The 17747-nt window shown below is 32.4% G+C and overlaps 2 protein-coding genes across 2 annotated transcripts; one reads left to right on the top strand and one right to left on the bottom strand.

Annotated features, from left to right (window-relative positions):
• The first annotated feature begins 1957 nt into the window (after positions 1-1957).
• Positions 1958-4558, top strand: LOC131610419 (uncharacterized). The gene is made up of 3 exons (XM_058882365.1): positions 1958-2202; positions 2294-2682; positions 3030-4558. The coding sequence occupies exons 1-3, from the start codon at positions 2137-2139 to the stop codon at positions 4300-4302; spliced, it is 1728 nt and encodes a 575-aa protein (XP_058738348.1). The 5' UTR covers positions 1958-2136; the 3' UTR covers positions 4303-4558.
• A 9274-nt stretch (positions 4559-13832) lies between these two features.
• On the bottom strand, positions 13833-17102 carry LOC131610418 (phospholipase A1 PLIP2, chloroplastic-like). Its single transcript, XM_058882364.1, has 5 exons — positions 16521-17102; positions 15487-15912; positions 15219-15278; positions 14696-15112; positions 13833-14594 (listed from the first exon to the last, which is right to left on the bottom strand). Exons 1-5 carry the CDS (start codon positions 16989-16991, stop codon positions 14013-14015), a joined length of 1956 nt encoding a protein of 651 aa, XP_058738347.1. The 5' UTR covers positions 16992-17102; the 3' UTR covers positions 13833-14012.
• Positions 17103-17747: the final 645 nt, after the last annotated feature.

The raw sequence follows: 17747 nt of genomic DNA, 5'->3' as shown, positions 1-17747 counted from the left end.
TTTGTATTTTGTAAACCGAACCAAACCGAATCAAACCGCATTATCTTACAACCTAAATTTTACTTAACTCACATCCAACCCAAACTTAAACTTATTATACATTAGCATTATGATTACAAACCATTTTCTCATCCTTACACATATAATTTCAGTCCCGATCTTCTAAAATCTCTAATAACATTATCGCACATTCTTTGCCACATACATCTTCCCTCTTCTTCTATAATCTCTACTCTCTTATATTATTTCTTTTTCACTTTTCTCATTTTTATGTAAATGTTCCGTATTTCAGTTTCGTTTTTATCGCATATCTTCTTCTCTAATCTCTCAACACTTTTTTTCTTTTTCACTTTCACTAATCTTTCGTCTCTTCTATTTGTTTGTTTTGTTATAATAATTTTTATATTGTTTTATGCTATTATTTTATGTTTAATATTCCACTTTTGTCTAATTTAATGTTGTCAAAATATGACGAGTTTTGTTGTTATTTGATAGTGTATGAATGTATAAATACAAAATTATGTTATAATCTATATGTGTATGTATGGCTCAATAAAATATTTGTAAAAAACCGAACCAACCGAACCAAACCAAACCGCATTAGTTTGGTTTGGTTTGGTTCGGATTTTTTTTAAAAGCCAACCGAACCAAACCAAACCGCACTATTTTTTCTCTTGCGGTTCGGATGATTTTTTTCGTCAAAACCGCCCAAACCGCACCGCGAACACCCCTAAATGAGCTAGTGGGGCAAAGGAAAGGGAAGTTAGAGAGCCTTTAAGACAAACCCATCTGGCTATCTAATCCAATTTCATGTGCATTCATTTAAAAGAAAACCATCCTAAAAGAAAAAGCACAATTCTTGTGGCTTACGAGAGAAGGGTCACTTTCTCTCTCCCCATAAATATGCTCCTTCTATTATTACCAATTTACCCTCTCTTGTTCTTCTAGTGACCAAAACAAAACAAAACCCATACAATAGTAACTTGGCATAATAAGGGTGCTCCTTTTTATCATCCAACTCTATTAAGAATGTATCTTTCTTCAATAATCAAACAAAAAAAAAATGCAATTTTTTTGAAAAGAATATTTTTTTTTTGGTAGTGATGAGTTGGAAGAATAATGATTTAAAATGGAAAAATTATATGATAATGGTTATATAAATAGCTCATGATATTTATCAAATTATAGCAAGCTTGGCCAAATTATGTGAATGGGCCTGTCTCATTCGTTGTTATTATTACAATTTGAAAAGTTACAAAATGAGAATAATCATTCAATACAAGAAAAAAAATATTCCTTTAATATAAATGTCAATGTGAATTGTTGATTGTTGATTGGTCATAATTTTGTACTTATAGCCACCTATGATCACGGTGGATAAACACAAAGTTAAAAATTTGCATGATTTATTTCATCAATTAACTTAAAATTAATCTCACATGTGGTGTAGTGTGGAGCCATTATTTCTTGTCCTCTTAATTCACAATTTTTTAAAAGTCAATGATTATTTTGTTACGCTAAGATTGGGTCAACGTATGAAGGGTAAAATTGTAATCTGAGCATGGTTTGAATTAACTTTGCTTGTATTTGTGGATTTAGCTTGAGTTATGTTTTACCGGTGGTTGAAACTTGAAGCATGAAATTGAAGACCCGTGATTGGTAACCGGCTATAACAAGTTAGAATGTTACACTCACCGGCTATATCAGGTAACGAATCATAAATATCATTAGGACCATAAGCTACCACCTAAGGCCACGTATAGGTGTGAGTGTGAGTGAGAGAAGAATCTAAAATTTTTTTTGCCAGCTAAGAATTTGAAGGATGAAAGCTTTTTCTCAGGGTCAAAGCTGTCAAATTTTCTTTCTCTATTATTTTTATCACTCATTTTAATTTAAATTAAAAATAAAAAATTCAATTTGCTTTGAACTTATTTACACATGAAATCACATACGGATATAAAATCCTCCACTAGTTCTTTCTTCCTATCTATTCCCCTGACGGAAAATTCTCTCTCTCAAGAACAAGCTCTGTTCTTGTTCTCTCTTTCTCTGGTTCAGATCAATTAAATTATGTTCTTGTTTTGATTAGTAAAAGAGAGTGAGAATTTCTAACTGTCCAATATTTCAATCTGAAAAATGGCTGTCACTACTCACTCTCTTACCTCTACAGAAAAGAAACATTGGTGGCTCACAAACCGAAAGGTATTATTGACTTCTCTTTTAATTTTTTGATTCTAGTATTTGATTCCAGTTTAAGATGTTTGTAATGATATAGTTTTATTTTTGGTTTTAGATTGTTGAGAAATATTTGAAAGATGCTCGGAGCTTAATAGCGACGCAAGAACAGAGCGAGATTGTTTCGGCGTTGAATCTTTTAGATGCGGCTTTGGCTATATCTCCGCGGTTAGATCAGGCGCTTGAGTTGAAAGCGAGGTCGTTGCTTTATCTACGGAGGTTCAAGGATGTTGCTGATATGCTTCAAGAATATATTCCGAGTTTGAGAATGGCGAATGAAGATCCTTCTTCGGGTTCTTCTGAGTCTTCTTCTAGGGAAGGTGTGAAGCTTCTTTCCTCTGATTCGCCGGTGAGAGATCAGAGTTTTAAGTGTTTCTCTGTTTCTGATCTTAAGAAAAAGGTTATGGCGGGTTTATGGAAAAGCTGTGATAAAGAAGGGCAATGGAGGTAAATTTTCTCAACTTTGGTTATTATTAGGAAATTTATTATTCTGTTTCATTTTATTGTTTTGCATTGTGAATTTGAATTATCTGGGTTTTATTTTGAAGGTTTGGAAAAATATGGGTATTTAATTAAGGGCTTTTGGTTGTATTTTTGTTGATATTAATGAGTTTAATTTGTGAGATCAGATTGAAATAATGGTGGACAATGTTTGAGAACATTAACATTAAATAGTTTTGAATAGGTTGCTATTGTGGTTCTTTTTATTGGTGAATGTGTTTTTATGTTGTTGTTGAATGGAATCGAATTTGATGTTTATTGTTTCTAATGAATAATTTTGATTGTGTTTGCAGATACTTGGTTTTGGGTGAAGCATGTTGCCATTTAGGATTAATGGAGGATGCAATGGTTCTTCTTCAAACTGGAAAACGGATTGCCAGTGATGCATTCCGGCGAGAGAGTGTTTGCTGGTCCGACGATAGTTTTCCTCTGTTAACCATCCCGATTGCCGGAGACAATGCGAACCAACCAACCAATTCACCACCACGGGTTCCTATAAATGTGACAGAAAGAGTAACACACTTACTCAGCCACATCAAGTTCCTCCTTCGCCGTCGTGCAGCTGCACTTGCTGCACTTGACGCTGGTCTTTACTCAGAAGCCATACGTCATTTCTCAAAAATTGTAGACGGGCGGCGTGCTGCGCCACAAGGCTTCCTTGCGGAATGCTACATGCACAGAGCTTCCGCAAACCGCTCTGCCGGTCGAATTGCTGAGTCTATAGCTGATTGTAACCGTACACTTTCTCTAGACCCAACTTGCATTCAGGCCCTTGAAACCAGAGCTTCACTTTTCGAAACAATTCGTTGCCTACCTGATTCTCTACACGATTTAGAACATTTGAAACTTCTCTACAACTCCATCTTACGTGACCGGAAACTTCCCGGTCCAGCATTGAAGCGTCAAAACGTGAGATACAGAGAGATTCCAGGGAAACTATGTGCTTTAGCCACCAAGATTCAAGAACTGAAACAAAGGTTAGCTTCTGGTGAAACCACTAGTGTTGATTACTATGCATTGATTGGGATTCGACGAGGCTGTTCACGTTCTGAACTAGAAAGAGCTCATTTATTGCTTTGTCTTCGCCATAAGCCAGATAAAGCTACCAATTTCATCGAAAGATGCGAGTTTGCGGATGAACGCGATATTGATACAGTTAAGGAGAAAGCAAAGATGTGTTCATTGTTATTGTACAGATTGATTCAAAAGGGTTACACGAGCGTGATGAGTAATGTATTAGACGAAGAAGCTGCCGAAAAACAAAGAAAGAAAAATGCTGTTGCTGCTGCAGCACAAGCACAGGCCCAAGCACAGGCACAGGTAGCAGCAATTCAAGTAGTTAAGAAAACAAATGAAGCTGAGTTGAAAAACAACAAGCCAGAAGTTAAGGTTGCTAATGTTTTACATGAAAATGATCAGTCTCAGTCTCTGATATCTTCCTGTACTGTAAACCCGGCGGTGTTTCAAGGCGTGTTTTGCCGCGATCTTGCGGTGGTTGGAAGCTTGTTGACGCAGGTTGGATTTAACCGTCCAATTCCGGTGAAGTATGAAGCATTGAGCTGCTAAGAAAGTTTTGATGATAAAAAATTGGTGGGAGGGGCTGTTGGAGATGTTACCGGCAGAGGGAATCTCTGGTTCATATTCACTTTATGATTGTACAAACAAAATGCAAAGGGTAAAAAAATTTAGACTGCCGGAAAATTTTGTCATCTATTCCTTTTTTTTTATAATCTTTTATTAGTAATTTTCTTTTCTATCTATCATATGTACAGATCAATTATCAGTCTTGAGACTCTACTTTTGGATTATTGGCCTTAAATCATCTTTAAATTTCATATTAATTAAAATCAAATTACTACGAAGTTTAAGATTGTTACAAGCTTTGTCTATAATTGGATTATACACAATTTAATTTATCATGACAACAACGTACGATTCTCTATATTGTCAGTGCCATATCTGTGAAAGATGTTTCTTGGAACATAACTTTTGAGGTTCTTTGAAAGTGGTCATGTTATAGTGGAGTTGAGGACCCAATTTTGAAGTGATGAACAAGGAAAAAGGTGTCAGTTTTTGTTTTACTTCACTTGAGAGATAGAAAAGGAAGCAAGGAGATTAAATTTAAAAGTGATTATTGCACGTTATTAGTACTATTAATATTAAGTTTTGTTTCATTTGCACGTTAGTGTTTGTGTCACTTTTTTAGTTGAAATAGAGTTGTTATCTTTTTAATAACACAAAAATGTTGTTAATGCTGAAAGGTAGAGTTTATTATCAGCAAAACTATGGGGGGTGGATGGAAAAGTGGTGTTGTACTGTTGTAGTATTTATTGGTACACTCTGTCATGCAAAAGACTTTTGGTGAAATTACACTTTTGAATCTCTATCATTTATATCTTTTTTTTATTGGCTGAAATGTATTTTGGTATCACGTTTTGATTTTATTTATCTTTTATTTTGGTTTCTTTGGTTATCAATTTGCAAATTTATCTATGTGGCAATTGAATTGATGATATAAGTATAAGTTATTAAATGAAAATTCATTTTGATAATACTATTTCAACTTCCATAGGACTATACGGTTTAAAGTTAAGAATAAATTATTATTTTCTTCATTATCAAATATAAGCAACAAATTTTTTTCCATGATCTTAAAAATAATAAAAAAAAGTATATAAGTAAAAAAATTTACAATTTTTTACATTTTAATGTTACAACAATGTCCAATATAAAAAATAGGGGTAAAATTGAAAATACTGTAAGAATTAAATGCATTGAAACATTCTTCTTAAATGGTGAGTTTTTTTTTTTTTTTTTTAAATTTACTTATATGAGATCGGTTTTAAATAAATTTAATGGTTATTCACTGACATTGTAAAATAATTTTATATGGCCATCCAATAAAAATTCACCATTCTATCATGTCATGCCATTAATTTAAAATTTATCGCCGGATGTTGCAGAATATTAGCTGAAGATTGATTTACAATATAAAATTATTTTACACTTTTATTGCATATCTAATTTTCTCTTGTTTTATTAGTCTAACAGGATATTTTATATGAAATTTTTATATTTGAATTGAAATCATCATTTTTTAGCTTGTAGCCAACATTATGAAGGAGAAATGTGTTGACCAGAGTTCAAACTTTGTTCAGTCATATAAATTGTCTTCACATATAAACTATGATCAGAGTTTGAATTTTGTTCAGCATATAAGTTGTCTTCACATATAAACCATTAGACTGTAATATTGATGGCTTGAATGAATATATGTTGTCTATTGAATCAATAAAATAAAATAAAAATTTAAATATATTTCACTTACATTTCATTCAAGAGTAAATGTTTTACATAAATTTTGTTTTGAGTATAAGTGAATATATTTTAACAAAATTAAAATTCATTGTCAATAAGAGCACTTATTATGGAGAGAGAGTGTTTTATTTGGAGTGGTAAAACGGGTCCGGCCTATCGGATTAGGATATGTCTGTTTTGTCCGTACTTTTTCGTGAGATAAAATAAGGTTTTAGGTCCGCTTTCTTTAATGTGTTTGTCCTGCCTCGCCCTGTTTTTTTGTGAGCTTTTGCGGTCATGAATTTTTTTATACAATTTTACTATTTTTAGACTTAAAAGGTTTAATGTCCGCGGACCTTCCCCTCATTTCTTTTGCAGGGCTAGGCAAGGTTTTAGATCTCACCTTCAAATATGTTTGTCCCGTCCCGTCTCATTTTTACACAGGCCTTTGTAAGCTGGGTCTAAACGGGGCAGACATACCCGTTTGCCGGCCCTGACTTTACCTATTGAATCAACAAAGTGATGAATACATTTTTTTCTCTAAAATTTCATTATTTTTTATTTATGAAGGGGTAGGTTGAAATGAATGAGGGTTTGAACATTTAAAGCACAATAGTAATAATGGTGTATGATTTGAGGCGTGGTTTGTGACACAATAAAACAGTCTGTATTTTGTGTTTTCATGTAAAAGATGAATTATTGCATTCATTGTCCCTTTTGGATCATACAACTGTTTTTCCATAAAGTTTTTCATACACTAATTTGAATCCATAATGTCAATGTAAGTTAAACGTGAGAGATATTTAAGACACTCTTCAACCAGCAAATAATAATAATGACTTGACATTAACAGGTCAAAATCCTTCCTTCTGTCAAAGAACAAAAAAACAAACTACATGCATTGACAGTGGAGAGAGAGAGAGAGGGAATTCTATGGTTTCAAATTTTTCAGCTACTGTTAGATTAGCTAAGGATGAACTGTGTTGAATGCAAATGTATATTGATATTCAATATTTTATGGAATAAACTTTTGTCATTTATTTTCGACAAATTAGGGGTGGCTAACGGGCATATCCGTCCCGCAAAAGTCCGTAAAAAATAAGGTGGGACGGGACAACATATTTGAAAGTGTGGGTCTAAAATCTTGCTTCGCTCCGTAAAAAAGTGAGGGCGGGGCGGAGAAAGCCCGCGGACATTGAACATTTTAGGCTTAAAAATAGTAAAATTGTATGAAAAAACTCCTGTAAAAAAAGAGACAGAGCGAGACAAACACATTAAAGAGAGCGGACATAAAACCTGGTCCCGTCGCGCAAAATAATGCAGGCAAAACAAGATTTTCCAACGCGCCAGACCCGTTTTATCACCCCTCATTTTCATTCATTAAAAAAATAAAAAATAAAAATAAAAATAATTTTAGAAAATGGAAGAATAAAATTGATGATCATTTTAACCTTTAAAATATTTATAAAAAATTCATGCCATTTTAAAAAAGAAAGCAACTCTTGATCATTTTTAGCATTGCTCAAATGAACATTAAAATGTTGGCACCCATAATCAAACCTTAAACATAGTATAATCCCAACTAACTCAACCACTAGACCATTTGCTTTATACTATCAAAAATATAAATAGAAAATATTTTACCCATTTATAAAGTATAATTTTCTAAATATATATTTTGGAAATTCTTTCATGAGTATTTTAATATTCAAGCAATATATGAAATTAAAAACATGCTAAAAGCAACGAGTATTCAATGCTCTTGTGATCCTTACTTACCCAATAGGCTAATAGATAAGAAATTATCTTCCTTTCCTTGCTTGCAAGTGATTCGATACCTTTTATTCTTTGCCAAGAATAAGCAAAATAAAAAAAGATATAACATCCCTTTTCCTTCAAGAGCACCACTTTATTTTTCCACCTTACTCCATCATTATGTTGGCATATTTTTCACCTTCCATAGACTCTTAGAATATTAATGTAGAGAATATAGAAAGAAAAGAAAGTGAAAAATGGAATATTTTTGAGACAAGAAAGAAGAAGAGATAAAAAGGAAAAGAATATAAAAAGTAGTGTAAATATAATTAAATGTGAAAAATAACGACTAAAAATTGTGCTATTAATATTTCAATATAATAGCACAAGAAAGTACACAATTTTTTTTTATCAAATAGTAGCTTAGAAGATAGAAATTTCACACTTTAATGATGAATAAGTTAAAATGTCATGAATTTGAACTCATCTCTTTTTAGAAAAATATGAAATATCAATAACTATTAAAAATGTACACATAATATCAAACTCTAGATTCTAACTCAAAATATGGGTAAAAAAAATTGGATTAACGAATCCGGATAAATTTGTTAAGCATTTTTTTTTTTTTTGGAATAGACTAGAATTTTAGACTTACATTCTCTAATTTAATCGTTCAAATTTTTTTGTTGATGCGGACATTAATAATTTTTTTTAAGAAGCAAAATCTGCATGTTCGTTTCGCCCTCCTCGTTTATATGTGAGACAGGTCAAAATTGTAAACTCAAACATTCAATTTCGTCCTATTCATTACGGATCGAACATTCACATTCAATTCTATCTTATACATTATAGACCGGACCTTCTCATTCAATTCCATCCTATCTATTAAGGATTGGACCTTCTCGTTTGCCACCGTTTAAATAGGCATAGATAATCATCCAAATTTTATATAAATCTATTAATTCACCAAATAATTGGTTAACATTATAGCATATGTTGTGAATATTCTCATATCCTCTCCTCCCTTGATTTCAAGTAGCACTATGAAGGACAAATAAATGATAGTAATAAAGTTGTTATGCACTTCTTTGCCACTAGCATTTGATCAATATTGCAAACTAAAACAGAACACATGTTACAATAACTATCCAACTTCTTTGTTAGCTACTTGCACTTAAGTGCTTCCCTACCAACTTCAATTCTACATGTTTGGTTTAAATTTATTTTTAATGCTAGCTGGATATATTGTATGCTTCACAAGCCTACTACTAGTACTACAGCTAGTTCTGATCAAACTGATTTCAAGTTTTGAATGCTCTGAACAAATTTCCATATATTATAGTAAAATTCAAAGAAAAAGTTAATTATTGCTACTAGCAATGAATGAAAAGAGAAAAACATGCCTCACACAACTTTAATATTATTTATTATTTATATTGTAAAGTACATCTATCTGATCTAACAAAATGGAAAAGATTAAATAGAGACATTATTTTTTCAGCCAAAAAAAATAAATAGGGGGATTGAAAAAATTAGTGTTGTTGAACTACTTCTCTGACAGAATATTATTTTATTCTTTACATTAAGCTTTTATATTCGTATTGACAGCATAAATTAATGCCTTGGTGCGAAAGTTAAGGTGCATCTCACGAGGGACTTATTGCTTTAATGAATATAAGTACTTTTTTTTTATAGAATAAATTTAAGTACTTTACTCTGTAGTCAGATATATTTTCATGGCATTTGTGCAACAAATTTTCTCTGTTTTTTTTCTTCATGTGTATGTGTGTTAGTTTTTACACTTGCTAAATCTATTGGCTAGGTGGTATATTAGCTCAAGGTTCATGTATTCTAATAGGTTAATTTTAATATTCACATTGTTTCATGCCATAGTAATTTTCGTGAGGGTTAGGTTTTACATTAAAGAAAATTGATTTTGAAATAATTATAAAATAGATTATGATTAAAATTGAGTAGAAGGTAAAATAATTTATGTTGAATTTTTTTTTATAATGTGAGTTGAATAATAAATTTTAACATATAAATGATGTTTAGATTTAAAAACTATAAATTTTGGAATTAAATAAAATAAATTATAGAAAATATAATTAATTTTATTTGAGAATAATTAAACACATCAAAATCAATTATACATATTTAAAATTAAAATTAATTATGAGTACTCTAAACTTAAAATTAAACATGCATATTTCATATGCGGGATCTAAGATCAAACCAAACAAGTTTAAAATTCATTCTTAAAGTACATTTGTATGTTTGTTTTATAATTGGAACAATTATAATTGATCTTGAATGTGGAGAATTTATTATAAATATAATTAATTTTGTTTTTAAGAATTAACTGTACTTAAATTTATGATTTTTTTTAATTTAAACATAATTTTCATACTGAAATTTACTGTTTAAATAACTTTTGCAAGAATTTACTCAAATATAAATAAATTTTTTAATACATTTTTAATCCGAATTAATTTTACATAATTAATTTATTTAAAATTAATTTTTTCTTCGTGGAACCAAATACAAAGTTTAAGCAAAAACAAAATATTTTATAAGAATTAAAATACAAATATAATATATACATAAATTAAAAGTATGTATCTAAGTATGAATTAAGAAAATAAAAAAGTGTTAAATACTATGAATTGATGTTAGAATGTAGGGAACATGTTGTGGCTAATTATAAAATAAGGGCTACCATGTGCTTCTATCATGTGCCTTTAACCATTAAAACAATGATGGATTTCTTGAGCCTGCCCTTATTTTTTAAGACTATAGTTCTTGTTAAAATTTGGTGGCACAATGTGCTGGATCAATCATGAGACAAATTTTCATACATTATGTATATTTTTTTATAAATGATTTCTTTTACAAAGGAATATTGCATATAGTAACAAAGGAAAAGATACAAAAAGAATGTGTTTGGGATATGGGGAGTTGAATTTCATTATGAGCTGGAAAAGATGTAAGGTTTTATTGAGATCTGAGTTTGCAGTGACCAATTTTCCTTTACAACTCATCTATAATTTTTTATGTAAATTTTATTGTCACTATATTTATGCTAATGCTAGTCTAAAATGTCCTATAATCTAGAAAGAATGAACTTTTGAAAATACTTGATTATTTCTCATTCAAGGACTTAACTTTTGAATAGGAATTAGTAGGATCATTATCATATAGTTATGTGAATAAGACACATTATTCAATGCTTAATTCATAGTTAATAGTGCTTAGGCATTGTAATAGGTTTCATAGTCTAAGGAAAGGAGTATGGGCACATAACATTATAAAATTACATTGTGGTGAAATTGGAAGGGAAAGTAAGTAAATGAGTTAATGTTTTTCTTAAATTTTGTATCTGCTCTTTAAAAAATGTATGCAGTAAGTTTGAGTACATCTTTGTTGTACTTTGTTTGATTGGTTTGGTTTGGTTTGTTTGTTTGCATATTCAATAATAAAGAGTTGAAGCTTACCAAACCCAATGTAAGAAGTCACATGAAAGTGAAAGAGCAATTTCATTTGTGCAATTGTTTTTATATTTAATTTCATCTTTGACATTCGACCATTTATATACAATTTTTTAAACAAATTACTGAAATTAGATTTGAATAAAGAATGGGAGGTCTCTATTAGTCTTAATCCTAGAAGTTTCAATGGTTGTGCTAATTATCTTGTATCCGGGGTATTAATTAGTTCGAAAATGTATTATAAAAGAAATTTGATATTTAGACATCTAAAAATTTAACATTGTATACACATTGTATTTGAATACTCCATCGATAAGTTTTATCCATTTAAAAAATGATTATTTAAAAGAAAAATAACTTATTCAAATACGGTGTGGAACATTTCATGTCAAAATAACTTTTTTCGTTGTGGAATATTTGTAATCTCTAAAACATATGTATTCATTTTTAAACAGAGGAAAGGTAGTGAACTTTAATAAAATAATGAGTAATGTTAACTTATGCCCCAGGGCACAAGTTAAGAAACTCATTTATGGAAACTTTGTTTTGAAAAAAGCAATAATAAAATTAATTGTATACTTTCATTAAAATCACTACACAATTTCTAAAATATTTTCAAGTGGTTTTTAACTTGTGCCCTAAGGCACAAGTTAGTATTACCCTAAAATAATATTAGTAGTTTGAAGATAATTCTTAGTTTATGACTTTGAAGTTTGAATTATATATTACATATAATGTATTTTAGAATGAATTATTGGGAGAGAATATGGAGTACATAAACGGTTTAGAAAGGTTGAAGGGGTGAATAGACTCTTAATAAAAAATTCAATTGATTTTCTAAAAAAATAGAATATCTGAGATTTTTAAAAAATTTTAAAAAATGCTCGGATCTTAAAGAAGAAATAGAGATCTTATGCTTGTATTGGAAGTTAACCATATTTATAAATACACAACTCACAAGTCTCATCAATTGTAAAAAAAAATGATTAATAGAGTAATTGTAGATTTTACACGAGATGTGTCATGTACAATGATTCATTTAATATGGAATTCTAACAACACTAGCTTTCCAGATTTCAATAAGCACTAAAGCTCAATTTGGTATCAATTCCAACGAAATCTAACCTAACGTAATAAACAGCTGCCAATTAAAAAAACGATAAACTACGCTAAGAATTGATAACCTAAACATGCAATATCCAATGAAAATCAAAATGCAAGAGCGGGTGAGAGAGAGTACACCGAAATATATAGTGATTCAACTCTATCGTCCTCGCAGGAGGCGACTCTACTCTTCAATGATTTTCCATTGGAAGTTGCTTTATTCCTCTATATTTTGACAAATATTACAAGAGTTTCTACTATCACCAATCCACAACACTGCTGAGAAACATTAAATCTCCTATTTGGATGTTGACTTGTATACAACTTAATGTCAAACTCTTCTACGAAATCTTTACTCGATTTTCGCTTCTTGAATCTTCCAGCTTCACCAATATGCTTATAGTCTTTGTGTGTGGCAACCACCCATTGACCCCACCGATTTCTTGAGCGATAAACAGTCTAAAGATTAAGAAGATCTCCACCTTGTTTGTAGTCTTCCACACAATCATTATCAAGATCAACCAGAGAGAAAAACCTAATTATTTTCACTAGAATTTGTCACTACCAATGAAAACAATCTCAATCTTCTAAGTGTTGGAGGAGAGATGTGGTGTCTCCCTCTCTTGTGGTTCTGAAACATTAGCCTCGTTGGTGCTCCCGATTCTCCAGAACTCCCCAACAATGGTATCAGAGCCTGATTCGGCTTGGTGGAGGAGCAAGAGCTGGATCCGGTATTGGATCTTGTTATAGGATGTGGGGGACTCACACTTGTGGGAGAGAATGTTGGGTGCAAGTGTGAGTGGTTAAAGTGGGGTTGTCTGTGAATGGATGAAATGTTGGATTTATAAGAGAGATGACCCATTTACCTAACACCTTAAGATTTTGGGTTGAGATGTGGTGTTTTCCTCTTTTGTGGTCCTGAAGCAATGGTTTCATTAGTACTCCTGACTCTTCCGGACCCCCCAACACTAAGCCTCCTGAAAATCTTTACCAAACCTTCAAGAATTGTTAGTTTTAAGGCACGTATCTCTCAACAATTACAAATCTCTATGATCAATATTTGAAATCAAACTAGAGGTTGAAGTTGAAAGAAATTCTATTTGCAAGAATTTTTTAGTTTTAAAAAATGAGAGGGTATTCACAAAATCACATGATTAAAAAATTGATGAATTTATATGTGGTTGAGATTAAATATAAAAATGGATGAATTTTTATTATTGGATACACATTAAAAAATGGTGTTTTTCTTTTCTTTTAGAATCTCATAAAATCTTAGAAAAGTGTGTATATCCTTTTCAATGTCTCTCCGTTTGCTCGATTTTAATTGACAAACACTAGACTGCATAGACGCACGATATCTGAGTTTTTATGGCATATTTTGACTAAACGAAAATTGTCCTATCTTGGGTCACAAGTCATAACATGTAAATCAACATATGCATATCAAGGGAATTGGACAAACAAGCTAAATTGTGTTTGTTAATATTTGAGCAATAGTTTCTATACAATCACTAACCGTGAAAAACACACGTTATTTTCAATTTTGAAAGCAGTGAGTAAAGAATCATCTAACTGTATTCCTACCATTACCAACCATGTGCAATTTTACCCTCTACAACTGTCATCAACTTTTTAACTTAAGCTAGTCAAGTTACATGTTTCCAAGAGTAACAACCGTGCCGGAAACAAGAACATTACAAATAGTTGCATATGTTGAGATGCAACAAGCCTACTAAACCTTTTCAAGGACTCTCTACGTTTCTGGAAAATACTAGAAAAAGGAGGCTGGTCTTGAATTATGCGGACCCTTGCGATAGACCGCCCACCAACAATGTCTGCATCGCTTACACGTCGAGTCACGAGAGGCCAGCGCACCTTTCGTCTTAGTTCTCTCCTTGTTGCCGTGCGGATTTGGCTAAGTTCTTGACGAATCACGTTTCTAATTGATTTTAAGTATGAACTCATGTCATGATCCCTTTGTATGGTTCCTCCAGAACCATAGGCGGATCGGTCACTTAATATCTCGAGTGGATGCGGGGAGTTCAAGAAGAATAATTGAGCTGCTCTGATCTGGTTTTCCGTGTCATTGGATTCTGAGAGAGGGCCACTCAAAAGATATAGACCACTACCTGACGGCAGGAGATCATGGCTCGGTGAAACATTATCGTCTGGCTGTAGAATCACTAGTTCACCAATTGGTGCATATAGTAGCTTCTGCAGTAAGAGATTCACAAAGAATTGAATCAAAGGCTGAAAACATTAAAAAAAAAAACACTTAAGACCGAAGGGATTATGTCAAATAATGTCGCACTCACTTGGTTATTAAGACAAGGATGACAACGGAAGCTCGCATTAACGGCCTTTAGTAGCTCTGTGACATGGTTAGGGTACTTGCAAGAAAACGCCCGCGGTACAATGTCTCTGTTCATAGCAATTGCTTGAACATGACTCCGCGGAAATCCTAGCTTTTCGAGCAGACGATCACCTCCACACATGATGAATGGAGAACCAAACGTCACCACGGGGAGCAAAGAAGAAATCGGAACTTCCTTCCTTATCAACAGCATAAGATTTACAAGTAATGCCAAGCTTCCCCCAAGAGAATGGCCAGTGAAACGGAATGTTGCGCGAGAGCCTTGAGAGTTTAGGTGCGCATGAACCTCAGGTAACATCTGCTGATATGTCACTTTTGCAGCCTCATATATACCTCTATGGACAAGGACATCAAACCCCTAAGGGAAAAAACAGTATCTCTTTGTATCAATTTCACAAGGATAAACCTTTAATCAGAGGAATCACAAATTGAACTGCAATATTAAGTAACAAACAAACGATTACCTCGAATTGAACTGGTTCAAATAGTAGGTTTGCCTGCCATGACTCAAATGATTCTGAACCCTGCTTATCAAAACATTAATTGGTTGGATAGCATATAAAAAATAAATCCAAATTTGCTATAATTTTTAATGCTAACTTATTAACATTTTATATGAATTACCATGCAGCTTCAAGAAATAAATATAGGTAATATTGCAATGCAGCTTCAGGAAATAAATATATGTCATATTGCATGATAAAAACATATCTCTGAACTAATTTTCTCCACCTGAATGACAAAATATCTTGTAGAACTCTGGTCATCGTCACATATGTACCATTCACATGGTGTAGAACTTGTTGAATTCACATCATCGGCAAAAGCTTGTTTTACATCCTCATCTGCAACAATAACTGCTGTCATTGAATCAGTGGTTGCCATCAAACCAGCATCTGTGTTTATCACGTCCACAGTACCAACGCTCCCGCTGCTGGCTTCAGGTAAACCTTCAACCACTGAAATCTCACAAACAGCAGATGCATTTATCATCGACTCATCATTATTTTCCTCATTTTTTTCTCCGGCGTCTTTTTCACTAGTCTGTTTCTGAATTGCAGCAAATGCCAGATTTTTTTCAGCTGCTGCAGCCATTTCCCTTTTTTCTATTGACGAAGTTACAAAACGCAGACCACATCTTTTCAAGAGGTTCCCTGACTAAATTAACAAAGCCAAAATACAAATTAGCAGCACAAACAAACACAATTTAAGTTAAACAATATTTCAATCCACTCAGGCCACAAACTAGACACTATCAAACACAAAATCTCCAAGTAATGCGATGCAAACAAAACCTCAGGTTATCTACAAAACCCTGACACAGACACATACATCAGAAACGACCTGACCTGACTACCATTGAAACTAACACGAAGACAACAGTAATAATTTGATAAATTGAATATTATTGTAAGCCTGTGTTTATGTGTGGTTTTGGTAGTACTATTAAACAAGGTCTCGTATCAAACACACGAGGCACGCGCCTTCAATATGGTAGATTAGTGTCTCATCAATGCTAAACTATGTTCAATCCAATCATCAACCAAATCACAAATCAATCACTATATGAAACAAAAAATCTTAGAGCAATGCATTTCCAACAAAGCCTAAATATTAGCTAAGATACACGACATAGATACTAGATACGATTTTTAAATTGACACGTAAATGCAGATAATAATTTGATAAACTAGATACAATTAAATATAATCTCATGTGCCAATATAGAAAATTACGATACGTAAAAGAAAATGATGAAAAGAAACCTTGATATTGGGAATAGAGTATGCGAAATTCCCCAAGTGACACAAGTGCGCATACATTCTCGCTTCAACTAGGGTTACCCTACGAAGCATTCTCGAAAACGACTCTCTATCAAACCAAACCTCTTCTTCATCTTCATCTTCACCAACACTACAAACATCACACTCTTCATCATCATCATCATCATCATCATCATCATCATCGCCACTCTCTCGTCCCCCTCTCCAAACAGAATTGAGATCAAAAACCTTGAAAATCCAGTTCGCATTCTTCCCCTCACCTTCCGTCTCTGCAACAACCATATTCTTCGCCATAACCGCATCACCGATGACTCGAGAGTTCGGAGATTTTCGAAATCCAAAGGAGAATCTGGATAGCACGTGAGATTGAGACGCGTGATTGTTGGCACGTGAAGTAAATGCAGTGATAAAAGGAACTATCCGAAGAAATCCAGCTTGTAAATACGTATCCATTGTTATAAGATTATTATGAGTTATGAATATGATAAAGATATCTATTATGTGATAATCTTGGTGGTGGTAGCGTAGGAAGTTTGAATTTTCGAATTGTGAAGGAAAAGAAAGAGAGTTTTAAAGAAAGAGAATTACACGTGGGTGTTGTTGAAATTTTCCCATTTCGTTTTCAAGGTTTCGTAGGGAAGAACATGATTTGAAGGAAATGCCACGTAATGAGAGTGTGCATGGGTTCATTGAATCAGTGACGTGTCCGTAAAGGCGTAAAGTATAAAGGAGGTGTGTCATTCCTATCATTTTGGGAAATTGTCACATTTAGGTGATTGAAGAAAATAGAGGAGTACTAGGGAATGGACTGGAGTGTTCAAGGGTCAATAGAAAATCATTAAAATCAGCAAACAAGTTTTAAATAATGACAATGGATGTAGATGGAATATGGTCCTCATGGAAACTCGCCAATTGACCAATGGTGCATGCAATATAGCTTATATAGGCGGCTTAAATGGCCTCTACAATGTCTTTTTTTTATTACAGTAGTTTTTCTAAAAAAAAATAAAAATTAAAAAATCAATATTTTCATGTTTATTATTGGTTAGTTTGTTTGAATGATAGAGCTATTAACAATAAGTTATAAAGCAACGGGATGATGACTTGTTGCGATCATATTTCAAATATGAATATTGCTTTTTATTATTACTAGTAATTTTTGGGCTGATGACTTGTTGCGATCATATTTCAAATATGATTATTGCTTTT

This window comes from Vicia villosa, linkage group LG6 (assembly GCF_029867415.1).
Source record: "Vicia villosa cultivar HV-30 ecotype Madison, WI linkage group LG6, Vvil1.0, whole genome shotgun sequence".
NCBI lineage: Eukaryota > Viridiplantae > Streptophyta > Magnoliopsida > Fabales > Fabaceae > Vicia > Vicia villosa.
Note: the sequence above shows the minus strand (reverse complement) of the source record. Positions and strands in the feature narration are given on the sequence as shown.